The sequence below is a fragment of the Seriola dumerili genome, unplaced genomic scaffold (assembly GCF_002260705.1).
Source record: "Seriola dumerili isolate Sdu_G_001 unplaced genomic scaffold, Sdu_1.0 BDQW01000187.1, whole genome shotgun sequence".
Lineage (NCBI taxonomy): Eukaryota > Metazoa > Chordata > Actinopteri > Carangiformes > Carangidae > Seriola > Seriola dumerili.
In genome coordinates this window covers 561,068-587,858 of record NW_019174442.1, presented here as the reverse complement: position 1 = coordinate 587,858, position 26,791 = coordinate 561,068, and the positions used below count along the sequence as shown (strand labels likewise).

The 26,791-nt window shown below is 37.7% G+C and overlaps 1 protein-coding gene across 1 annotated transcript in view; it reads left to right on the top strand.

Annotated features, from left to right (window-relative positions):
* Positions 1–19,644, top strand: part of kcnh1 (potassium voltage-gated channel subfamily H member 1) — a 37,618-nt gene extending 17,974 nt beyond the window's left edge. The window contains exons 7-12 of the mRNA XM_022752889.1: positions 3,296–3,453; positions 5,417–5,688; positions 9,041–9,240; positions 11,884–12,136; positions 14,621–14,817; positions 18,775–19,644. Coding sequence (XP_022608610.1) covers positions 3,296–3,453; positions 5,417–5,688; positions 9,041–9,240; positions 11,884–12,136; positions 14,621–14,817; positions 18,775–19,644 — 1,950 coding nt within the window. The remainder of the gene's footprint in view (positions 1–3,295; positions 3,454–5,416; positions 5,689–9,040; positions 9,241–11,883; positions 12,137–14,620; positions 14,818–18,774) is intronic.
* Positions 19,645–26,791: the final 7,147 nt, after the last annotated feature.

Genomic DNA, 26,791 nt, shown 5'->3' with positions numbered 1-26,791 from the left:
GGGTAAATGAGAGCTAGTAAACAATTGGCCATGTTATTAAACCGGCAGCAAAACATCTTGCTGCTGCAGCTACAGACCTTAACGACTGACATGAATAACTCTGATGGCTGTTTTCCCGCCAACAGGTTTCCAAATGGGGAAGGAATGATCATTAACGAGGAGCGGCTGTCAGTTATTCTTGGCACTATTAAAAGCGCACCTTGTCACCTTGAGACTGACTGAAACTCGTAGTCACTGTCATTTCAGTTTCTAATGACCGACAACCCAAAACAAACACAAATGAACCACTTCATGTCGCTGTCCAAGTGAAACCTTACAAATTAGAGGAGCTTTATAGTGCACGCTTTGGTCACACTGCACATGCTGCACAAACACAAAGTTGTTCTTCAGTTCAGTTACTTTTTATTTTAAAACCTTTTTATTAAATATTGATTTTCTCATGTGTTTATTCATCGCTTACTACTGATCAAGTATCTTCTCTCTTACTTGTGCTTCGTTTTTGTTTTTTCTTCTTTTTCATCCCTCCGTTCTGTTTGCATGGCCCCCCCCTTCCTCTTCTGCCTGTGTTCATGCATGGGACGTGATGGGAAGAATTGGAACCACCGAGCTGTCACTCAAGTAGGCTTCAGTTTGATCAGAATATGATAATGAACAGTTTTGTGTTTTATTTTACTTGTAGACACACATGCACCCTTGACAAACATGTTATATAAAACCTCCATCAGCCGCACATTTCCTGTGACATTTATTCTCGCACCAGCGTTTCAGACGTAGTGCTCGATGAGAGTACGGCAACAGAAGCATCGGTGCATTAAAGAAATGTCACAGAACGTTAAGATTTGTGCTGCTTGTTTTTTCTTTTTTCCTGCTAAAGCTTTTCATTTCCAGGAGACAGCAACTATCAGATTGTCTACTACATGTGTTCTACTAGCATCATTAAAGCTGCATTAGAGCGGATTCAGTCAGCAGTAACATGTCATTTGTGATTAATTGATTGCAGCAGTGTGACAGTTAAAATTTCTAAATATGAATCCCAGCCTTGAAAATATGTTTTTAATAGAGAGATTCCTGAACACAGTGTGGCAAATATTATCAGTGCCACCTGTTTTCTTTAGACATCTTTGACAGCATCTTATCTTGATTTTCACATTTGGCTAACTATTCCAAATGGGGTGTCAGAAGTTGGAATTTATGCCTTTTCTTTATGATGTTTTAATATTGTAACCCATTTTAGGACACATAGGCTTACGAGTCTTGAATAGTTAGCACAACTCCGGAAAGACTTGAAGACCAGTAAAATGATTACAAAGAGCTTAACAATAAAAACCAACAGAGTAAACAGTAAAAATGCTGCATTAATTAGATTAGATGGAAGAAGAATTTAAAGTACTATAGAGGGTTAAAAGTTCCTTAAAATACATGAATATCTTCCTTCCAAAATCAGAGGTACCTGTAGTAATTAGTAATTTCCTTAACTTAATGTGCACAGAAATGAGAGAAATTAAATAGTGATTGAACCTTGTTGTGAGTGTTTTGTAACTAACTGAATGTTGTGTAATACCTACCAAGACAGGTGTGTAGATACAAAGTCTTAAATAAGAAGGCATTAATCTGACAATATGAAAACAAGTTTGTGGGAATTTACTATATATATTTTTTTTTTTTTTTCCCCAATTGAGCGTAAATGAATAAATTAAGTTATTTCTTTTTAAATATATCAAGTAATTAAGCAACTTTTTTTTCTTTTTTTTTTTTACATAATAATGATCCTTCATTAAATGAAAAATTCAGCAATTTGAGGAATACGTTTATTTGCTGTCTTGTCAAGAGTGAGATAAGAATATCAAAACTACTCTCATGTCTATGCGACTCAAGGATTGATTAACGTAATTTAGAAATTAAGATCTTACTATTATTTCTGTTTGTGTCCGAAATCATGAACTGATTTAGAGCTTTAGACGTGTTGGAAATGCTGGATAGTTGTTTTCCCCTGTTTCCCAGTCATGCTAAGCTAAGCTAATCGCCTGCTGGCTCTTGCTGCATACTGAATGCACAGATGTGAGAGGCATCAATCTCCTCATCTCATTAAAGTGAATAAACGAGGTTGTCTGGTGGCTTATAAGACACATAGCCTAGCACTAATGTGATCGCAATTTTTGATTCAGCCTAGCTTAGCGTAAAGATGGATAACACCCTTCTTAGTGTTAGTGTGTGCCGTTGTGTTAGTTGAAGAGGTAGAGGTGCTGGTAACTGCACTTAGAACTTTGAAGAACTGGGCTAACTGTTTCCCTCTGTTTCCAGTCTTTATGCTAAGCTAAGCTAATACTCTTGGCTCTAGCTTCATATTAAGCAAACAGGCACGAGAGTCTCTAATTCTGAGCAAGAAGCCATATTTCCTAAAATGTCGAACTATCCTTTTTAATACCTCTTTTATATCTATTTACTGGTGAACTTTTCGCACAATTTGTGTTTGAAGAGTTTGCAGCAGAATTCAAAAGCACGATTCCACTGATAATTGAATTGTGTTGGAGCTCAAATCTGTAAAGTGATTTTAGAGAAGCTGAGGAGTCTAGCAGGCAGCTAGATCAGATCAAGTGACAGCAAGCGTTGCAGTTGTACTCGCATTGCAGACCACAGCACATTAGAAAAATCAATAACTCTTCCAGCGCACTCGCACAGAATACCACCAACACCGAAGTGCAAAGCAGACGGATGGGATTGCAACTGTCTGTTTGAATCAGAGTGGGTGTTTCAATATAAATAAGATGACTAGACATTTAGCTGCTGGTTATGTAACCGCTCGAAGTTGTAAAGTTTCATCACATTGTACAGGAATGTTTTTAAAATCAAGTCAGTATAATGTTAACACTTTGAATCTTGTGTTTTTACTCACCTTGTATGCATATTCTGTTTTTACAAGACAGATTCTTACACTTATGTATTGATTCTTTAAAATGCTTTCAAGTATTTGCTTTTCTTTCATGGCTTTCTTTCTGATATATCATTGATTTGAATAGTTGATGTGGAAGTCAGATTCTGAGCAAACACAGGAGTAAATCACTTGATCATACTTCATATTCACACTGGGTTTAAATGCTACTTTTATGCGATAAAAAAGATTATTTTGACTTTTAATTAGCATACCATATACTGAGCTTTGCTGACTGCTTTCAGGTGTTTTACTTTAAATCACAAACTTAAAGCAAAACTTCAGGTATTTTTAACTTTTAAAAAATAAATATTGTTTCTGATGTCTGCCTCTCTTTCCATCTTTCTCCTCTCGTTTTAATTATAGGGGATCAGCAGTCTGTTCAGCTCACTTAAGGTGGTCCGGCTCCTCCGTCTGGGTCGGGTTGCCCGTAAACTGGATCACTACATAGAGTACGGGGCAGCTGTACTGGTCCTGCTGGTGTGTGTTTTTGGTCTGGCTGCCCACTGGCTGGCCTGCATTTGGTATGTTCATGATATTTATTGTTTATTAATTATTACCTTTCACGTACGAACCCTTGTTAAAATGTCGAATATTCTCCCCCTAGTTCCACCACTTTGCCATAGCTGCAATTTGAGTGTATTTTATTATATTCAGAATATGTATCCCTATCAGGATTTCTCATTTTCAGTCATAAAGAGAATAAAAAACAGACAAACGTGACAATTTGATTTGGAGTGACAATACTTGTGAATATAAATTACATAACACATTCTGCTAGACTGCTATGTACTGTGATACATGAATAGCAGAGCCAGGTAATATAATGAGGCTGTTGATTAAGCTAATTAATGCATTAATTAGCAGTTATTTTTTGTCAACATGCTTGTTTTCATGCATTCAAACTGTATGTTTTTCATACCATAAAGTCAGAAAGAGTTATAGTGGTTTCAAGAGAATAGTTTATTCCTCATTAATATGCAGAAATATGGAGCACGGGTCTCCAAAGTCTAATCAGATCAGCTACTCTACAGGGGGCAAGTGTGGTAGAAGCATTAAGTTTCCATCATGTGTTGTGCTTGATTTATTATGTTTATGAGAATGTCGAAAACACGCACATGCAGACACATTGTGTTGCAGATGCCATCATGACAACTTAATGTCCTGCATACAGAAAATATGTTTGACAGATGATGAAGAACACCAATTTTTCCTTTGCAAATAACCACTTATACACATCATAATCACACACTTGTTTTCTTTTTTTTGGTTCAGACTGGGAGTCAGGACCCCTGCAGAGGCTCTAACCAGTATCATAAACACTGTACAGTGGCCCAGGCAGTATAATCAAAGTTGAATGAACGACGCTGGTGTTGCTTCAAAACCACACTTGTGTGCCAGTAAAAATAGCTCCTGCATTGCTTCCCTCAGTATGGTTTCTGTGGTTGCCATGGTCACACGCCGAGTCATGGCGTCCAGATGAGAAAAGTTGAACCATCATCAGCTCAGACAATAACAGCAAATAACCATTTCCGCTCCTGACAGAAGCAGCCTCCCTTTCTCCTTGCCACTGCCAGGGTGTTTACATCAGAAACAATGGAAGTGGATGTCGTATTAAATAATCACCAGGGTAATAATGAGAAAATATAAATTCTGTTATACAGAATTGTTTATTTTTAAGTTCTTATTTTTGCTTTTCTCTTGTGTAGTTTTACCTCCGCGGGCTTCAAAAAATTATTCAAACTAGAAAAATTCTTACAGCTGAGACATAAATCCTGTGAGGGGTCACAAGAAAAGAAGGTTGGACTAATGCATTACACAGCAGATATAAGCATTTCCTTTTCAATGTTCACAGCATCAACACAGACTCAAAAATAGAAGCAGAAGCAACACTTTTTTCTGCATCATGAGATTCACTGGATTTATATTCTGATTGATTTTTTTTTTTTTTTTTCATCTCCAAAGTTTTTCTCCAAGTAGCAAGCTAACTCTGAGGTTTAATGAATAACTCATCGTTTACACAAACAATTTAGAAGAAAAGAAAAAAACAAAACAAAAACAGACTGAGCTTTCCTCTAGTGCTACTGGCAAGAAAGACTCTTCACATATCCTATGAAAACAGTTACCACTGTACCAGAATTTGTTCATGGTTCCTGGAGGATCCTCGAGTTTTTCTTGTCACCATGAGGTTTACATTTGTAGTTTTGAGTGAAATGTCTGAAAAACTATTGGATAAATTCCCATTTTCATCTAATGCCATCCTCAGGACAGTTTTTCATTCTGTCCAGTACTTTGTTTTAAAACCAAATTCTTGCAAAACTAATGATATCCCACTCAGTCGATGTAGCATTTAGCTTGACGTACCGCTGTGCCGAAGTAAAGCATAAAAGTTGCTAACATTATTTAAACTTACAAGAGAAGAGAAGTCTAGTGGTCTAGTAGTGTGAAATGCAATGCCTAATACGCAACTGCTTATTTACACTCCAGGTACAGCATCGGTGATTACGAAGTTATTGATGAAGAAACCAACATTGTGCGCATGGACAGCTGGCTCTACATCCTCGCTGAGACGGTGGGCACACCGTACCGCTTCAACGCCAGCGGCTCAGGGAAGTGGGAGGGCGGGCCGAACAAGGACTCTGTCTATATCACCTCCTTGTACTTCACCATGACCAGCCTGACGAGCATCGGCTTTGGAAACATCGCCCCAACGACAGACGGAGAGAAAATCTTTGCTGTGGCCATGATGATGATTGGATGTGAGTGAAGGCATTTTCCTTCTCTCTAATGTAACAGACACATGAGAAGTTTAACTATGCTCTTTAAAACCGCAGTCCACTGAGGTGAATAAATGAATTATGGATAGAGCCATCGAAGTCCAGAAAATGGAACTTTACAGATGATTACCTGAGCAATATTTAATATTTATGGGATATAAACTAGACTTTTCAATTAAAAGAAACATGTTGAGAAATCAGCTTTAAGCTAAAGCTAGCTGTGACTGAACTCCAGAACTCAATTTACCTTGGTTTTGTAGTTTTCCAAATTTTACATGCTGCTGGTTTATTGTTGTTTTTGTTTTATTGTCAAAAATCACACATTTCTATCACAAAATATTTTTATATGGTAAAATAGAGGTCAGAAGGCCAGTTTTGACCAAATATGTGGTTACTGCGTTCTGGCTTTTTAGGGCAGTGTACAGAACAAACCAGATTGATGCAGCATATAAATGTCTGTGACACTCATACAATGTGAAATCAGGAAAGCTCTAAGTCTCAACTTCTATATTTTATAGCTTTCACTAGTTTCTTTTTCAGTGGCATTGGCACTATTGTCAACTCATCTTAATACAGTGACATACACGGTACAGTAAGCTGTGCATATACCTATACCTCAGTCTGATATGTGGTATGCTGAATTATTCAGATTTTTTTGGAACTCCTGTGGCTTATTGGCAGCTTTTAGGTCTGTAAGTGTATATTTCTGGTACAGTGAAGCATGAGTCATAAATCAGAACAACAGAACAGCCATTTAATACACTAATATCTGAGCACGATTGGTGAAAATGACATGAACAGTATGAACAATGTCCATCTATTTGTCACATATTGTGGTTAACCAACATACAGAACTAGCCAGTTTTGCTGTTGACATAAATAACAATGGCTGACCCTCACTAACAAACGTCAAGTCTAAAAAAGGAGGCAGATTTCCACAGCATGCCCTCCTCTCTACATCTCAATATTAAACATTTATAAGGTATCTTCTGCATCTGTATCTCATAATACAGTGTACAGCGCTTTGCCATTATGCGTGTCTGCACGTGGAGAGCAACACCTCGGAGCAATAACTGACAATGCCAGATCAATTTAGCACAGCGCTCCCCCTGCAATCACTCCTCACCTCTGTTGTACTTTTTTCAGCCACAATCTCAACCCAGAGACGAGAGGATGATTGTCGCCCCCTCTCTCCTCTCTACCTTTTGGCTGTTCAGGTTTATGAATACGCTCTCGGGGGAACTGGCAAAAGTCATATGCAGACTTGGGTCTGTTTTTAAATTTCTCATTGTGAGATACAAATCAGCTTAAAGCGTAAATATCTAAAAACCAGACAGCCTCAAGAGGATTCAGTTGTAGATGCAATCTACTGTAGTCCATGACTGTTCTCTATGAAATATGGATGCCCTGATACTGTTCTATTTTTACCATCAGCACTGGATCGGTGCTGGCAGTAGAAGATCACAGTGTGACGAGGGATTGGGGGGGTGGCATGGGGGGAAGGGGGGCACTATACATATGTCCTGTTTCTATAGCAACGGTTGGCCTGGGGCTTCAGTTTCTGACAACTGTCTGTTAACTACTTCCAAACAAGCCAGCTGTTGGATGCCAAGCAACGCTGCAACGAAGTTGTGCACGTCAGCAACTAAAGAGCAATGTTGGGGACTGAGGCTCCGTTCCACAGGGACCGATTGAGTTTCCTTTGTTGCAGCATTTTCTGCTTATCAGAGGAGTGACGGTTACCATCTGCGCTCAAGCTTGAAGTAGCAACCATCCCTAAACTTCGGCAACTTCAAAAGGAGGCGATTGTCAAATCATCTCAGATGTAATAAGCTCAGACCTTTTTTAAAAATCATTCTCGATCTGTTAACTCGCTGATCTTGATGCCTGCAAATGTGCAGCACTGAGAGCACGCAACAAACAAGAACATATTCTTTGAGCTTAGGTGATAAAGAAAATCATGCGATACTGCAACGCTTGATAACATAGTAGTACAGTGAGTGATGGTGATGAAAGGATGAAAGTTGTGGTTATCTTCGCCCTTGGGGAGTTTTGAGCGCATTTTAATTAGTATTATTCCCTGTGCAGTTTTTCCGCAGTTTGATTCAAGATTGCGCGCCATGAAATAAACAAACACACACAAACGCATGCAGAGGTTACTGTCATCATCTGAGGATAATTGAAATGTGTGGCTGGCATGTTTCCTCTCCATCCCTTCTAGCAGGGCTAATTAGGGCTCCATTGCCAAGAGAACACTACTCACACAGAGCAGACATCTGATGGCTTTGATCCACACACGCGCCAGCTGTTGCACCAGTTCAAACACCCAACCACCTCAGAGATGCGCTTTCTTTTCCTTTTCTTTAATTCTTATATCACAAGACAAGTTAAGACAAAATATCCTTATTTAGTACGGTTATAACTGCATAGGAATGAACATTTATATACACACACACACACACACACACACACACACACACACACACACACACACACACACACACGCACCCAATAAAGAGCTGTAATTACAGTTTTTCCCATTTGGCAAGGATTTTGTTTATTGTATTTGGAGGCAATGATGAGTAGTAACTGTTTATTTCCCATGTGATTGATTTAAAGCACTCACCTTATAAAACAATATTAAGTCTTACGGCACTTGGCCGAATGTCTAATGTAGTAAAGACCACCAGTCTCATAAGGCAACATTTGGAGATTTATTTTGCCCTTGTAAAACCAGCTTGGGACATTTATTTCCTTCAGAACTCAGATTTTGGAAATTATGCTGTCTCTTTAAATCCAGTTTTTATGTCATGTTTTGAAGAGTATTTTTTCTTTGTAATGCCAGATTTTGAAATTTCTCTTTTTTAAACCAACCATGGTAAATTATGTGTTTTTTGTGTTTTATATCCTCAAACCAGGCATTAGAAATATTTATTTCCTTGAAAATCTTGATTTGGAGATTTTCATGTACTTGCAGAGACAGCTTTGGAGATTTTAATGTTTATTTAACATTTACTGCAGCGGACTCACTGGACTCACAAGTATTTAATAAATCTTTCAAAACCCAAATGATGATTTGATAAACAAATACGTGATAAATTTAACACAAATCATCTACCATGGTGGTGTTGAGCCAAACACTGAATCCCTACAACAATTACCATGACCAGAGCATGACAAGTAACTATAAATTGGTTTGTATATATATCGTATCAACCGCAAACAGCAGCAAACCACCTCACTCAGTGTTCACACAATCTTTTTTTGATGCTTCAGATATTTTGACTTTACTAAATTAAGCTTCCTTCTTTCCATCCTCTCCATATTTACCCAGCCCTGCTTTACGCCACCATCTTTGGTAATGTTACAACGATCTTCCAGCAGATGTACGCCAACACAAATCGTTACCATGAGATGCTTAACAGCGTTCGAGACTTCCTCAAGCTCTACCAGGTTCCCAAGGGCTTGAGTGAAAGAGTTATGGACTACATTGCCTCCACCTGGTCCATGTCACGGGGTATAGACACTGAAAAGGTACGTCAGACTGTCATCTTCAGTGGCTCCTCTGTAGCGTGTCACCACAATCCAGATGAGATACACTTAGATGATAAAATACGTTCATCTAAGTCACCTACAAAAACATAACCTCCTGTAAAACCACAATGTGTTGTTTTTACTCTTTGGTATTTGTATGGATTAAACAATCCAGCTATGAAGTGTTAGAGTGCTGGTAGGTGGGGTTTTGTTACCTTTGGCTAGCTGTTTTCAGATATTATACTAAGCTAACCAACTGTACTTTTGTATTTGACAGATGAGAAAATTAATATTAATTAATTAAAATTAATACCACTTTTATTCCTAACAATAGGAATTATAAGCATAATTCCAAAAATGTCCTAATAGTCCCACAATAGACACAGCACTTGTAATTTTTGGCTGGAGCACAAGAGTCGGGCGCGAATTGCACCATTGGTCAGCCAAATACCGCTTGACTGAGTGATGAGGTTACACAATTGGTCGACTGGCTGAGTGTTGGAGTTTCCCCGTCGTTCATTGCCATCTCAGACGCCTTTTAGCAACTTTTTTTCTTTTCAAAAAAGCAAGTAGCAACAAATCTAGCGACTTTTGGACAAACCTTAGCTACTTTCCATTGAAAAGATTCGTCAGTGTTGTATCTAGCCAAAATCACAGCACAGCCGTTGTTGTCTTTGTCAAATTATGGTCAAATTCAACATAATTTGTGTCATATGAATAGAATTATATTGTATATAATAGCAGTCAGTTTTTTTATTGTTTTGTATTGTTTGTTGGTGTTTTTTTTTTTTTGTTTTTTTTTTTGTATTTTTTGTGCTCCCTGAACGTCACCATATACAGAAGTCAAATTTATAATTCATCTGTTGTCAAAAGCAGACAGTGGTATGGCATTTATGGCAATGAACAGTTAACACCAGCCATTCTACTGTTAATGAATTCACATGGTGCTAAAATGATTTGAATGTGTGGAATTTAAGCATTTAAAGCTGGAAGCAGATTTATTGAACTGGTGCCGCTTCGGTTGATTTGAAGCCAGAAAGCATTCATATCACTGCACCTCATTTAAATCCACCTGTTCAAAATCCAAGTTATAGTTATAACCTCTGATAAGGCAAGGATTTCGTCACTAGGAAAACTTGTGCATTCATGGTTTATCTGCAATCAAAAGGTGATATTTACCGTGTCCACTTTATTTAGCTCGCACTGCATCTATATATCGTTTATTTGTCTGGCGTCAGGCCACACTAAAGGGTCTAAAAATGGCACATAATCCCTCTCTGCTTGACATTCATCTTCAAAGAGATTTGTTTTAAAGGCAGAGCCATCCAACGGCCTGGCATCCTGTTGATTAGGTGTACTTGAACAACAGGCTGCCACTCAGTGATACTCAGCAGAGAGGCGGCTGGACACTCACCTGGTTGCAGCTGCCATGTGACCCTCATGTGAAGGTCCACCAAAAAACAATTCATAGTGGACAGATTCAGTCCGTCTGATAGATAAATCAGTGAAATATTATGTCTTAGTGAAATATTTCCCAAAGCTACTGGAAAAGAAAGAAGCTCCAAATCTATATATAATTATTTTTTGGAGACTTTATATGTGTATAATTTTGAAATTAAACAAAATATAACACATGTCTATAAATATATATTTCAGCTGGACTGCATCTTGAGCAGCCGCTGATGATATTGAATAAAAATGAATAAATAAATGAATAATTAAAAGCCTAAATTAAAAACACATTAAAAAGTATTTCAGGTCCTTGTATGTACTGGAAAAAAGACAAATATCAGACATTACCATAATGATATTGAAAAGCTTCAGTGAAGATTGTTTTTTCAAAATTCTATATTTTATTGCAGGCCAAGATATTTTTTAAATCTCTAAATACCCCCTGTACAGTACAGTACCTTCTCAGCACCATAGAACAAGTTAGAACAAGTGAGCAACTTGCTGGAGCATTTAGCAGCTAAAGCTCCAGATATTTCCCTTAGGAGTTGGTAGAAACTATAAACAAAGCTAAAAGAGAGTGAATGTTTGACTTACATTCAGGAGGTGGATAGAAACACGACTCCATATGAATGACAAAAGTTTCTCCATAACTCGTGGATGTGAAAATAAGCTGTTTGCTATCAAGCATATCAGAATTGTTTTGCCTTCTAGATAGACGACATATTCAATGTATTCTATCGACAAACAGGAGCACAGGGCCCGTTACCCTCTGGTCAGGAGCTTTACACCAAATTAATCACATCTGTTTAACCCTCTGCAGACCACCGGATACCTTCCACCTTCATTGAAGAGTGACGATGAATGACTCCACGTGTACCTTAACACATAAAACCATGTTTACATATGTAAACGTTCATTGTTGGCGCTGTCTATAGGAACAATAGAGTCGGCCCCTTGCACATCAATAATCGCCTATATGTACGTCACACATTGTGAAAGATGGCAAGCTGTGGATGTCGTGGTCCAACATGTAGTCATGGCAACAATTTATGACTCAGCGATCACCTAATGTAAGAAAGTGACCATCTTAAAAGACAAAAAAAGGCTGCCCACCGGCTCTTAAGTATAATTCAGTAGAAATCATTCAGCCTCTCTTTGATCCACAGCTCCTCTCTCTACTCTTGTTTCCAGGTGTTGCAGATTTGTCCAAAAGACATGAGAGCAGATATTTGTGTTCATCTCAACCGGAAGGTTTTTAAAGAGCACCCAGCCTTCCGGCTGGCCAGTGATGGGTGTCTCCGAGCTCTGGCCATGGAGTTTCAGACCATCCACTGTGCTCCTGGTGACCTGATCTACCACGCTGGTGAAAGTGTGGACAGCCTCTGTTTCGTGGTGTCAGGATCACTGGAGGTCATTCAGGATGATGAGGTGGTGGCCATTTTAGGTGAGTTGAGTGCTTTGATTCAAAATCCGTATTAACTTACACTCATTCCAGGTATGGTTGTTTTCTTTGAACATGTCAAGAGTTTAAACCTGAATCTCAGAAAGTACAGTATGTGCTTTAATGAGGACTTTAATTTCCTTTTTTTTCCCCCAAATACGTTCGGCCCAAATAAGTTTTCTGCTCTTGTTTAATAAATATCTTAATTTTTTTTTTTTTTTTTTTACATAGTTGTTTTTCTGTGTCCTGAAGCCGAGACCCACATTTATGAAACCTGACAATTACACTAAACTATTCCATAAACAGTCAACCCTAGGAATAAATAAGTTTTTCATGTGAGGGGGAAAAAAAAACATTTATCCATTGACTTACTTCTTCTTACAGCTAATTTTATTTGTGTGAAATCCGTTGCATCTATAGCAATAATTGTGCAGAATTAACAGAACAACAATATGTTTATTATAAACAAACTGAATGAATAAATATGCATGAAATAACAGGAAATTTCTTTTTTGCTTCCATCTCAGCCAAACTATAGCAGGAAAGAAATCAGTGTGAAATTTTTTGATCAAAAAGTTTTTATTTTTGAGGTCAGGAGTGAAGGATTTCACCAAATCATTTTGACATAATTGAAGAATATGACCACTTATGTTTATTTCATGAATGACCCAGTCAAGGCGTCTCATTCTTCCCAACTGTTGAAGGACCTTTCTCCAGATCTGCTCAGCTTTTTCAGAATATAAAGTTATGGATTTCTTAAGCTTTTAAAGAAATGTGACAGACCAAAAGATTTAAGATGCAGATGTGCTGCTATAGTATCTTCTTTTTATATATATTTATTATTGGGATGACAGGAGAGTCAGTCAAACTGGCCTCCAGCACTGTTCTAACAAAATGGTTTTGCATCACAGTAACAAAAATATTTTTGTCGGAGGACTTACCTAAACTCTTCCCTTTCTCTTTCTGTATAGCAGCACTTTACAAACTGTTTCTGACTGCAGTGAAAGCTGAGCTGTTTGGGGATTGTTTTCTGCTGATTCAGGAGCTGAGGATTTGTACAAGAGTCTTCACAGATACACAATCCTCTCAGTAACATTTTGAACACAGTCTGGTCTTTTCAACTTGTGTTCAATCCGATAAAAGAAACAATTCCCATTTCAGAATGGCTCACATATTTTGAACAATGGTCTGTAAAGCTTCCTTCTTCAGTATTAAGTATATCACCTTCATTACACAAAAACCTGATTAATCTTATGATTATGTCAAATAATATGTCAAATGTCCAAAGTGATGTCTTCAGATTGCTTGTTTTGTCCAACCAGCATTTCAACATGACATTTCATTAACTGTCTCATATAGAAAGCAGCAAGTCCTTACATAAGCTGGGACCAGCAAATATTTGGCACTTTCGCTTTACAAATGACTAAAGGGTTAATTGATTATCACTAGTTGCCAGTTAAATTTCTTGTAGCATTTAGCAGTTAAAGCTGCAGATATTTCCTTCAGGAGTAGGTAGAAACCAAAAATATAGGACTTAAATTTGGCAGCTGGATAGGAACACGACTCCAAATGATTTCCTAAAATATTTACTCCCTTGGTGAGTATGAGGCATCACATGGTCAGGGCTGATTCTATGCTCAGATCCATTCGGATATATGGATATATATTAGAGTATGATAGATACCCAAGACCCGTGGCGATAAATGAGACCCTACCCAACCTGACTAGACTAAGTATAATTGTTCTCTCTCTATGAAATACTCTGAACTACTACTCTGTAGAAACCCACACTTGATGAATATCGTGGAAGAGTAAACCAGACCATTTGTTAATATCATGACTTTTCCAATGTTTATGAACCCAGTTACTCCTCTCTAGCACCTCAAGGTGATATTATTTATCAAGAAAAAACAAATCTTTTTGCTTGCTTACGCTGGCCTGGTTAAATCCCAGCAGCATTTCTCTTTTTAAAACCACACACTTATTAATTTGCCAAATGATTGATTTTAGTGAATAATGGATGGCATCCTCAAGCAGGCCCAATGACACCATCTTGGCTGTTTTTCATCAATAACCTGCGAACGGTTCCTCTTTGCAACAATCAGTAATACTGTCAGGCTAATACCATTGACCTGGATGGAGACTATAATGGAGATTGAAGTGAGTTACAAGTTACTTCTATAAATCAAATTCTCATGAGATGAATTACCCTGTAGAACAGAAACAACATATAAAGGACACCTGCAAGCAAGATTAAACACCTTGTCTCATCTAGTAGAAGAACACTGAGCTCAAAAAGGCTCAAAGTGCTCATAAAGGGCCATTATTAAAGCCATTCATTACAATTCACAAGGCCTTTATTAAACATGCCTTATTAGAAATGGATACCAAATTAACACAACACATTAACACATTTCTCTCTGTCTTAACCTTGAAGAGCAAATGTTTTGGAAGTCTTACCTGGTCTAACTTGTCCTCTCCCTGCAGGTAAGGGAGATGTATTTGGGGATGTTTTCTGGAAAGAGGTGACTCTGGCTCAAGCCTGTGCAAACGTCCGAGCTCTGACCTACTGTGACCTCCACGTCATTAAACGCGACGCTCTGCAGAAGGTGCTGGAGTTCTACACGGCATTTTCCAACCACTTCTCTAGAAATCTGCTGCTCACTTACAACCTGCGAAAAAGGGTGAGTGACTCTTCAAATTGCCCCAAGAAAGAACAAGTTCACCCACACGCTTCACTTCCCTTGTTTCCACAACAGCTGCTTGTAGAGCTTGTTAAAAGGTGTTAACTCTGTTCTTCAAATGTAGGCACTGTATATGTAGGTGTGTATGTGTAAGGGGGGAAAAAAAATAAAATATTTAGATATTTGTTTTAACATTTGTTTTGCGCCTACAGCATATATACGATTTTGTGCATTGTCCAGCCCAATAGACAAATAAGACACTACAGTTCAACAGCACCACAAACTGCAGCCTTCAAAATGACCATGAGGCTGAATCAACATCTCTCGAAAGCTAAAACCAAACATTATAATCTTCACGAAGGTGGGATTTATTGCAAAACTGTGGGTTGAGACTACTTTAGTTATAGTTAGGACCACAGTTTCTCATTTAATGCTACACAAACAAGTTTTCCTCACAACAGCAGGGCACGGTGAAGTTTGGCTACCTTGTTGAGGAGTTGTACGTGTTCAGCCTGCCACCTTGAAAACTGAACTGCTGTCAAGAAATGCCAAAATCGACTATATTCTTGTTTTGTAGACACATTTCTGACGGATGTTTGCAGTTGCCGCTAACCTCAGTGACAAATACATCGTGTTTCCTGTGGCCATGTTTTTCCAGATTAATGATTTTAATGTCTAATTTTTAATGTTAAATTGTTTAATTTGAATGTGAAGCTACAGCAGGAAATATTCATTTTTGCATTAGAGGTAACTTACAATAAAACGTTAGGAAAGTGAACGGTAAACAATGAAGTTAATGATGAGATAAAACTACAATCAGTAATGCAGGGTTGCATGTATTCATTGTTTCCTTTGACTCCCTCTGACGGTGCCACTGACAATGAATATGACTATACACAGAGATAATTACTCAGTGTTAATACAATGAATGGCTACTGTTAGAAAATGTACAGCATAATAAGAACAAGAATTTAAACTTTCCCTTCTCTACATTGTTTATCCGCTTCTCAAAATATGTTTAATTGGATTTCAAATCCTTTTGACTTGATACTCTTTCTCTGGCCAGACCATTATTTTTAATAAGAGCTTAAACTTTAAGAGGAAGTTCTGGATCCTGTTTTTAAATTGGTGCGTCATAATTGCTTTGGTGTTTTTGCACTGTGCCTCCCAGAGATCACATGTTGGGCAAGTGCAGACTGCTTTTCACAGTTTTGACAGGTAAAGATTTTTCCTTCTCTGTTTAGCCACAGCAGCTGTCACTGGTCATGTTAGACATATTGCGAAATACACTCAGTCACTTTCTTGCTGAGAGTTAGATTGATACCCACTCTTAGGTCTGTTTGGTCAATATTAAGCTATAGCCAAGAGACAGTTAGCTTAGCTTAGCACAAAGCCTGAAGCAGGGTGAATCAGCTGAACTGACTCTGTCCAGAAGTTAAAAAAACATCCATCCCAAAAATGCAGTACTTGGTAACCAAGTTACCTAACCACCTCTATACTTTGTGACAAAGAAATGTAGCTTATGATGAACTAATAAACTTTTTTTTTTCCTGTGTGTATGTATTTATCTGTTTTGTTTCACTCTTTGTGTAGGATCTTGAATGCAGGACTTTGACTTGCAGCTGAGTACTACTTCCACCACGCCAAACTAATCCTCTAACTACCCAGTTTTTCCTCCTTTTTCATTCCCAGCTGTGGTTGCTGTGAACAGAAACATTAAAGAATTACTTTGCAAAATGTTCATTTGCTAGACTTAATAACACAAATGTAGATTTACAGTATCAGGATTTTTCAAAAGGACAGGTAGTTGACAACACTAGAGCCAGAGCTCAGACATGTCACACTCGTAAACAACATGTACTACGCTTAATACAAAAGCACAGTTCCATTAAACAGTCACCATATATTAAAGCCACTCGCACAATCACTCAGACATGAATGGCTGTGATGAACAACACAGGTGTAGCTACCAATCACTACTTCATTCATAATAAGATCAGCCTGTCCAAGAGAGTGCATGTGAGATTGAATTGCCTGCATATGAAAAGGCAATCTCATCTACTGCTTGAAACTCACAAGTCACCAGGGTCCCATACTTCCTGAATGTGTACAGCAGGGAAATCCAGAGATGGCCTGAATAAAGAGCCAAACGCTGCCTTCAAATGGAGCTCCTGAGGTTTTGTTTTTGTCTTGAGAAATCCAGCACATGATATGTAAGGCATTCAAGTGGTTTAAGATGTGAGAACAGTGTTGCCATGAGATTGAGAAGAAAAATAGGTTGTCTTACCTTTTTATGATGAATGATTTAAGTGTATTGCATTTCAGCATCCAGTCCAGGAACGAGAAAATGATTTAAAAATGTGAACACGATGCCTGAAGACTCGGACATAAGTTTAAGTTAAATTGTGTTTTAGATCATGTCAGATGTTACTTGGTACACTGTTACTAGGGTCACTGTTCTGTTTCTACAATGTTTGAAGTAGTTTACAGTTTGCTGTGAATGAAAGAATGCAGTAAAGTTATGTGCATGGTTCGTATTTTCCTTCCAGTAGATGGACACCTGGTTATGTTTTAAAATCAGGGAGCAAATTGGAAAGATGGAATCATCCATACAGTTCAGGACTGATCAAGACAGGAAGTGATTATTAGAAGAACGGTTATTTCATACTTGACATTATATTTATAAAAACATTATGTAGCCTAAAATGGTAGTAAGTTGCAGGCTACTAGCCCATCGTCAAGGACAAACAATTTATATCAATGAAATAGCCTCACAACACCATCACTGTATAATTTGGAGGATTAATGAAACAATGTTAAACATGATGGTTGCTATTCTCAATACTTACAAGGCATCTTCGAAGTCTAACAATGAAGTAGCCTACAAACAACTTGGATGACTTCCAGTGCCACATGTTTATTTTACACACAGGTTCTAGTGGCAGCTGTTCTCGTAGCACTACAAGAATGAATAATCATAACTTCAAAAGCAGATCATGTTAACCTACATTATCTAAATCAACAACTGTTGTAATGCAAACACTGTGCTCTGGACTCTGGACAAAAGCCTGATGTTCAGACGTTGTCCTGTGTACAGAGAAAACCCATTTACTATAGACTTCTTTATGCTAAGCTAACTAGCTTCTGGCTCCAACTTCATATTTTAAATACGCACCTGAGAGTGGTGTTGATCTTCTCATCAAACTCTCCGAAAGAAATCGAATTACAGATTCCTTAAAATGCAAACATTTACTGACAAGTTAACTTTGAGTACTGGCTCAAAAATGAAGCAGTGATTATAACAATCTCAACTCAGCTTTTTCCAGAGCTTTCAACCATATCATAGTCTTCATTATTGGATGTACTTTGCTCAGTTGTTACAGATATGTATGGAAATGCAAGTTAAGTATCACAAAGTCTTGAAGACAGTGTGAGGCAGCAAAAAGCTCCAGAAAAATCTAATAAGTGGACCTTGAGTTGGAAGTGTTTGTCAAACTATTTCAGAGGTAGTAGAAGAGCGAACAGATCAGTTATTTTGTTAGCATTGGATTTGTTTTTCAAGAGAGAGGACAAAGTTTTAGACACTCTGCTGCACACAAACATCAAAATACAGAAGGAAAACTGCAAATGCTTAAAAACACAGTTGTCTATTAGCAGCTGTGTGGTAAGCTAACAGTGTGTCTTCACCGACTGAAGCCAGAGGCGTGATGTGAACTTTCCCTCTGTGTCGTGGGAATAGCCTCTTTAAGGTGACATTTACAAAGCACACGCATTTTGAAACATCGTCAGTCTTCCTCACACAAACTGTACATCAGACACACCTGTTCTCTAATGGAAGATGATTTTTGATCAAGTTTTGTACTGTTACTTGTCAAACTGATATTTTTGATCATTCAACTCTTACTAATGGTTTTTATGATGGTGCTTTAATCACGAGAACTTTAAATTCTCTTGTAGATCGTCTTCCGAAAGATCAGTGATGTGAAACGTGAGGAAGAGGAGCGACAGAGGCGTAAAAATGAAGCCCCTCTGAACTTGCCACCTGATCACCCAGTTCGAAAACTCTTCCAGCGCTTTCGGCAGCAGAAGGAGGCCCGTATGGCAACCGAGAAACCAGAACTAGATGAACACGATATCGAGAAAGGCCCCGTGTACGTGGACGTCCCAATGGCTAACACAGCCATTACAACTACCAGCATCGTCACAGTAACAGAAAGCCCAGCAACACCCTCATCTTCAACACCTTCATCTTCAACACCCGCCAAATGTGCTCCGTCAGACAAGGCAAAGCTGCAGGTGCCGTCTTCCATTTCTCTGGTAGGATGCCGGCCTGCTGAACCGGTTAAAGTCAAAGGCTGGGGTCGCTTCAAGGAGTCCATGGCCAAAGCTGACAACTGGAACAAAGTGTCTAAAGCCGAGTCCATGGAGACTTTACCTGAACGGACCAAGGTGCACGAATCACAGATATCTCTAAAGAAGACAGACTCTTGTGACAGCGGTATCACCAAAAGTGACCTACGTCTGGACAAAGTGGGTGACTTCCGCACGACACCCCAGGACCGCAGTCCTGTCCAGCCTCCGGAGACCAGGCACGCCTTCTACCCCATCCCAGAGCAAACGCTTCAGGCCTCGCTTCAGGAGCTCAAGCTGGAGCTGAAGGACGACCTCAAGAACCTGAACGTTCGAATGTCCAGCCTGGAGGCGCAACTCACAGAAGCACTCAAAATCCTCCGAGCGAGAAAATCAAGTGCTGGCTCTCCGCAGCATCTTTTTGACATTTCTAGACCTGCTTCGCCGGAAATGGACAAAGAGGACATCTTCTCTTGAAGGATGGAAAAATCATCAGGCAACAGTTAACTGTGAACTCAGCTGGAATCCAGTAATATCCAGATTACTTGGGTTGCTGAGGCTGCACTGGGCGCACCATTTAGATTAGGCAACAGTGCTGCGGTCTTCAAGACGCACCAGCCGTTATCGTAGGGGTGTACCTGTCGGTTAACCCGGGAACGTTGTGTTGAGAAATTTAAGGTCATAGCCCAGATTTTGGTGTCATAACACTGAAAATCCGAAGGTTACATAAAAACTGACAGCTATATGTTTGTACATAAGTTTGATTTATTTTTCCATTGCACTATAATGGGAAAATAGCTAGAGAGGTTTGATTTTATCTCAAGTTCAAAATCTGCTCAGATTTTGAGCTTCAACAGAGGAACGTGGTTGTATCCCTTCGGGAAGGCTCCAGTAGAAACAGCATGATCCACTGGTTTGTTAGTGAATCATTTGTATGAGCTTCTTTGCATGTCACATAAAACAGACATGTGCCTCAAATTGCAGATGGTGCATATTTGATTAATTGAGGCAGCACGTTGAGTCATTTTCATTATTTCACAGTGACGGTGAAAAAGGACAGTCTTTGCAAATGTTGAAACAGTGTCAGTAATTTCCTCCAGCAATTGATGAACTCTCTTATTATATCATCTGCCACAATCATTATGAATTATACAACAGATAACTCTGGCTAAGCAATCTGATTTTCTAAATCATCTTTCAGCAGAGTTTATAATTTCCATAAACCATAGATAGATGTGCTTGAGGAAAAATGAAATGCAATGTTAAATAGTGTGGCAGCAGTAATCAAGTTGTCCATCTTTCCTAATATCTAGTATTTGTTATTCTCATATATAAACACTACAGCCACATACTTGATACATATATGTATGTTGTATGACAGTCATACTCGGCACCAACTGATGCATGGCTGTGCCCCCCTTACTTATTTTAAAACTGACATGAACATAGTAAGGAATGCTTTTTTGCATAATATTTCTGAAATAAAATTTAATGTAAAATAAAACAGGCTGTCATAAAATGACAGAGGCTTGTTTCTGGAAACAAACCTAAATATATGTGGACTGATTAACTGGAATCTGTTTTGGAGATGATTTTTGCTTCTAATGGCCACATTTTTACACCAGTTTGCATGCATGATTTAATGTCTGTCTGTCCTCATGTTCACTTGAGAGAAAAAATTCCCCCATGACCACATGATACAAGCTGACTATTAATAAGGGGCAAAGATCAAAAATGTCTTTTTGGCACACATGTTCACACTAAGTGTTTACAATGCAGGCAGTTTCTTTCAGGACTCTGATTTCTTTATTTGAGGCCAATATTTGGAGGCAATAACAACTTTGTTTTGGTCTCCACAAACTTGCACACGTTCCCTAAATGTTTCTTTCAGCTGGGAGACAACCATCACCATCTGGGTGCTACTGCTTTGGTCTGTAACTAACAATGTTTTCATCATCTATTAATCTGCAGATTATTTTCTTAGGCTATCGAATGTAGTGAAAAAACAGCAACTTCACAGAAGTTCAAACTTCTCAGTGCCCAAGGTGACGTCCTCAAATTGTTTAATTGGTGAGACCACCAGTAGAAAAACCCAAAGAGATTTTATTTACCATCATATATGACGAATAAAAGCTGCGAATCCTCACGTATGGAGCGTCGCACCAGCAAGTGTTGCTGCTGATTAATTTTCTTTCCATCAATTAATCAATTAATTGTTGCTGCTGCTGCTGAAAAAATAATTTACAGAAAATGTGCACAATTTCATGTATTTTCATCTAACTAATGTTAATTACACAAGAATGTATAAAAACAAAATTAAGATGAGATTTTTTTTTTTACCTTTTTTTTAATGCATTACAATACACCAGACCTGTGCAGAATAATCGAATCAAAATAACTCATAAATGTTCAAAAACTAATAGACAATGTTTTTTAATGTATGTCACGTATGTCGTGACATTGACATTTTAATTTAATTAGACATTTTAACTCAGTTTCAGTTTCACCACAAAACACGTACAAAATAAAGAAAATAGATGTTTAAAATTCTTTTAAATGAGGATTGTCTCAGATGTTATGCCTAAAAATTACTAATGAATACCAAAATTATATACTATTTTACCTGCCAAATTACATTGAAAACCACAATAAATCTCTGTAAACGAATGTGATATCATTGTATTGTTAAAGTGGCAACTAAAATTGTTCGTTCATTCATTACACAACCCTAATCCATAGAAAATGCATCAAACTCTTATGTAAAGCAGAACCTTGAGTTCTGTTATCAAGCAATAATAATAATAATACATATTTAGCTGTTACAAAAAGTAACAAAAGTCTAGTAACCATTAAATATGACTCATTTTCAACTGTTTTTGCAGTTTTACAGATTAATGGGTTTATGCTCATTGCTGATAAGGAAGTGCAGAATATATTAATTGCAATCAGTAGTCTGATTTTAACAGTAGTTATACTAGTGTTTCTAAAACAAATAATTTTTAACTGTGCACAGAACTCAGAAGCACCTCTGGTAGAAACAGGAGCTTTGCTGCTTCTTGCTTCAGTCTATCTTTAGTATACAGTATAAGTATTCTTTTTTACATGGCAAAAACCAATAACCACTATTCTTTATTATTTATTATTCATATGGATAATTTATTTCCCCAGCATGTCTTCTTTCTTATCGAGACAAAAGACAAGCTGAGAGAGAAAAGACTTTTTTTTTTTTTTTTTTCTCCAGCACATTCCCTAGCTTACATTTCCATCAAAAATTCAACCTACTAAAAATAAATGGGCATGTCATCACAGAAGTGAGAACTCCTTTGGGTTACAGCCAGTGTTTGACAGTCTTTATGGGTCTGCTAAAATCACGTTGCTCTGACTCCATCACAGAATTCCTAAATCTGCTGCTCACACACACGTGAGGCGTTCAGAAATCAAAGGGAGGGAAGAAAGAGGCCTGACATTAACACAGGGATTTAGTCACCAAAGTGAAAGAGAGGATCTACAAATTATGTAACGGCAGTCTTTAATCTCAGCTACCAAATCAATCTTCAAATGTTTGACAGCTTTAAAGCTGCAAACAAATTTGGTACAAAGTTCTTACATTATTATTACATGATCGCTCTTTTCCAGTTACGACCGACTGACAAGGCACAAAGTCTTAGCTGTGATAAAAGCGCTGTAAAAAATAATATCCCATAAGTGATAATGTTTTACGGTTAATATAACGTTATCCAAAAGACACTGTGGAGATTTAATTTCTGTAACTGTGGTTTTGGGTTTCCACAATTAAACTAATAAAACACTTGCACTCATGACAGGACGATCTGAACCAAATTCCTTCCCAGCACCGAAGGAAACATCCAGTAATATCACTGAGGTAAAACGTTTAATGTTGTATTTGCAGCTGTGCTTGGCATTAGAAGATTGTCAAATACCCACACTGTTTTTTTTTTTTTTTTTTAAATTAAGTATCACAGTATATATTAATGCCTGATGTACAAACAAAAGAAATTAAAAATATTAAATTTAGATTTTATTTATTTATATTTAGACTCTAGATTTGCTGACATAGCCGGAGTCACAACAGTCGCGTAGTTTAAGATTGTTGTAGCTCAAGGCGGCTCATATAGAAGCTATAATTTATGTTTGTTTAACTTAAACTAACCTTATTGTGCACGTTGTAACAACCAAGAATTGGTGTTGAATCCCTAAAATCAAAGCATTGGCATAAAGACTAGAAGCAACAGCTACAGTAGCTTGGCTCTTTTCAAAGTTCAGTGCTTACCAGCTCATCTAAACCTCATCAGTTAATTAATTTACCTATCTATAATCTTTTTTTGCTCCAATTGTACAAAATTAAACATGTACAAACAAGTTCTGGTCTTAAAGGGAGTTATGTGCCAGTAAGATAGCAGGCTAGTCATTTCCCCTGCTCCCAGTCTTTATGCTAAACTTCCAAGGGCAATAAATTTGCCTTACTCAGAAATGTTTTTGATTTCGTCTGCATGCAGACTGCTGTGGATTGTGATCTTTAATCTGTAATATTACAGATCACAGCTCTAGATTAAACTTTACATCACATTATGGTGGAGGTCAAAGGTGTAAATCTTTGAATGTTACACAACAGTTTAACCACAACTGTTTATTTAAACAAGTTAAATACATTTTTAAAGGAGCTATTTGTAAGTTTTGCCATTGCTACATTGCTAACATTAGCATTAATGGCTGTTTACTTAGCAGTCAAGCATTTTGAGTTCAGCATCAAACTTCATTCCTTTCCTCACCAAGAGCTCTCTCCTTGTTTCTATGACGTATTTTCTTCTACTGAAGTTAGCTTGCAAACCAGCTGGCCCCGGCACGCCATGTCACTTTCCAATAGCGGCTCACCCGTAGCCTCCAGTCTGCCCTGAAGATGTAGAGCTGCTCAGAGAGTATCAACCTCTCGTGTCATAAAGACATTAATGGCAGAAGCTCTTGTCAAGTAACAAAAACAGTAACAATCACCACCACCCGCTCCCAGCAAGAAACCACATTCGGCAGCAGAGAAAACTTACAAATAGCCTCTTTAATAATACCAACAACACAACATAATGAAGTGCTGACTGTCATTCTTGTTTTTCATTATTTATGTGATTCAATCATTCTAATCCCAGACAGAAAATATTTATTTTGTTGAACAGATTATTGTTGCATTGACAAAAAGGGTTTTCTTTGACGTTACTTTTGGGGGAATATTTTCATTTTATCCACAAACTGTTTCAATTCACCAATGACACAGATGAATGACCAGTAATATTTGTACTTTCATTTTCAAATTGGTCTTTTGTGTAAGAGGTTCTGTATTATTTCACTTTGCAAATGTACTATTTTTCTTTGTTTCTTTATATTTTACTTTATCCAACAGGAACAGAAGCAGATTATATTCATAATAATCAATAAAAAAAAAAAAAAAGATCAAATCTGTTCCAGCTAAAAATCAGATTTTGTGTCCAATAAGAAAGATGGAGCAGATGGAGGGTATTTTCACTTACGCCTCTTTCAGGAGGCTAAATGTTTTACAAGCACCATAAATATGCGGCACTAAAACGGGACGTAGGTGCACTTTAAAATTCAGAAACAAGATCCTTGAGAGCAGTGTGTAGTTCTGTGCTGTTGCATTTATAAACAGAAGTCATAAAAGTGACATGTGACATATGGAAGAGTGAGAAGGACCTTTACAGTACTGCACTACCATTTCATTTATATTATTACAGTCATCACCTTTGATTGCTACTGAGAAGCATGCAGCACTGTGCCTTCATCATTTTGCCCCATACCTACAGGAAAGCAGTGTTAAATATCCAAATTACTCTCACTTCTTTGATTTGAACACAGAACTATTTTTGTGGTCAGCTCTACAAAGCTGCCTGGTTATAAATCCCTGCACACAAACATATGTGTATATATATATATACATACATATGCACAGATTATATTGCAATGTTTAGATTCTTAAGAGAGAGAAGAGTTTGGACTCTGTGTTTAAGGTTTCATGTAATATGCACATGCCTCCATGTTCACACGTCATGTGATGAGAAATGTAACTATTTCAAGCACAATGGGAACTTTGTTATGAACTGTGACATACTGTGCTATTCATAATAAATATTTTATACATACTGTACCCTGTCTGTTCTCTATAGGCGCCGTGCAGCATCCGTTCTGACCTGTGAGAATTGTCAGTCTTTGCGTGTTAGCTCCTCCGCCGGTGATGAGGGCACTTCGAGAAAGTGTTTGTCAGCAGGTGTTTTCTCCTGCTGATCATCTTACGTCAGATAAACCTCACAGTTTTATGCTCATTTAAGAGGATTCCTCGCTGACCCCCACTCACATTGATCCTCCTTAATGCCACAGATGTGATAATCCCAAGAACAGTAATCAGCTAATGGAAACAGAACCGAAGGCTCCAGATTACACAGTACTTATATTGTTTCCTGACAAAATACCTTGTATTATACGACTATTTATTCACCACTCATCAACATATGAACTACAGACCTGTACAGATAAGATGGATTACTGATTGATAAACTTAATTTATAAACCTAGGGAACAATCGATTGTTGCTGCAGGACATTAAAGAGAGAACTAGAGGCAACATGAGTTTTATATCGATGATGAATTTCAGTGATTACACTCCTGACAAGTTCAAATCCACTCATTCTTAAACTAATCTTCTTGGACACCTCAAGCTGATTTCCTTATTGTGCACTGTGAATATTAAGAGGATCAAATTGTTCTTGCAACATCACACTTTCTAAGCTCAAAAGACACAAAAAAGCACGGATAAGCTTTTTAAAGCAGCTTTATGCTAATTCCCAGAACAGTTTACCTTTTAAAACTGCTGACAAACTAGTGAACCCTTACACAGTAAATTATTCAAGGCAGATGCCAGCACTTTCAAGAATGTATCTCCAATAACTAAACTGAGAGAAACTAAACTGTTACTCATTGGTCAAACTTTTTGAAGTTTAAAGATTTTTTCTCCAATTACATCAATTCATCAAACCGATCATCCCAGTCCTTGTATCAACAGACAGCATCAACCAGATGATCTTAAATAGTGATTATTGTCATGATAGTTTAAGCCGCTGTTTATTTTCTTTATAAAATGTTAAAATACAGCGAATGTCCATCACAATTTTCCAGATTCTTGTTTTGTCCAACAAACCTAAAGATGTTCAGTTTACGACAAAGTACAGAAACTCCTCACATTTCACCAGAGAAGGTTCAACAGTTTTACTTAATGAGTAATTATTTATTCATTTTATGTCAATTGACTAATTGGTTATTCTTTTACTAAAGCTAGTTTTATGTAAAAACCTCAGCCTTCATTGACCATGAACTTTCACATTGAACTCCGACCTCCATAGTGTGGTGATTTTCATGTTGTTGGGATATGATGATGCTTTCCAACAAACGTCTTCTACCTCCAGAAAATTCCAGTGATATTCTATATTTTACTTGTCAACAACAAATCCAATGAAAAGAAAAAAAAAAAAACTGAATCAACAAAACAGCAAATTGAAACTACAAATTCAATACTGTCTATGTATCCAGAGCCTGATGCATCTAATTC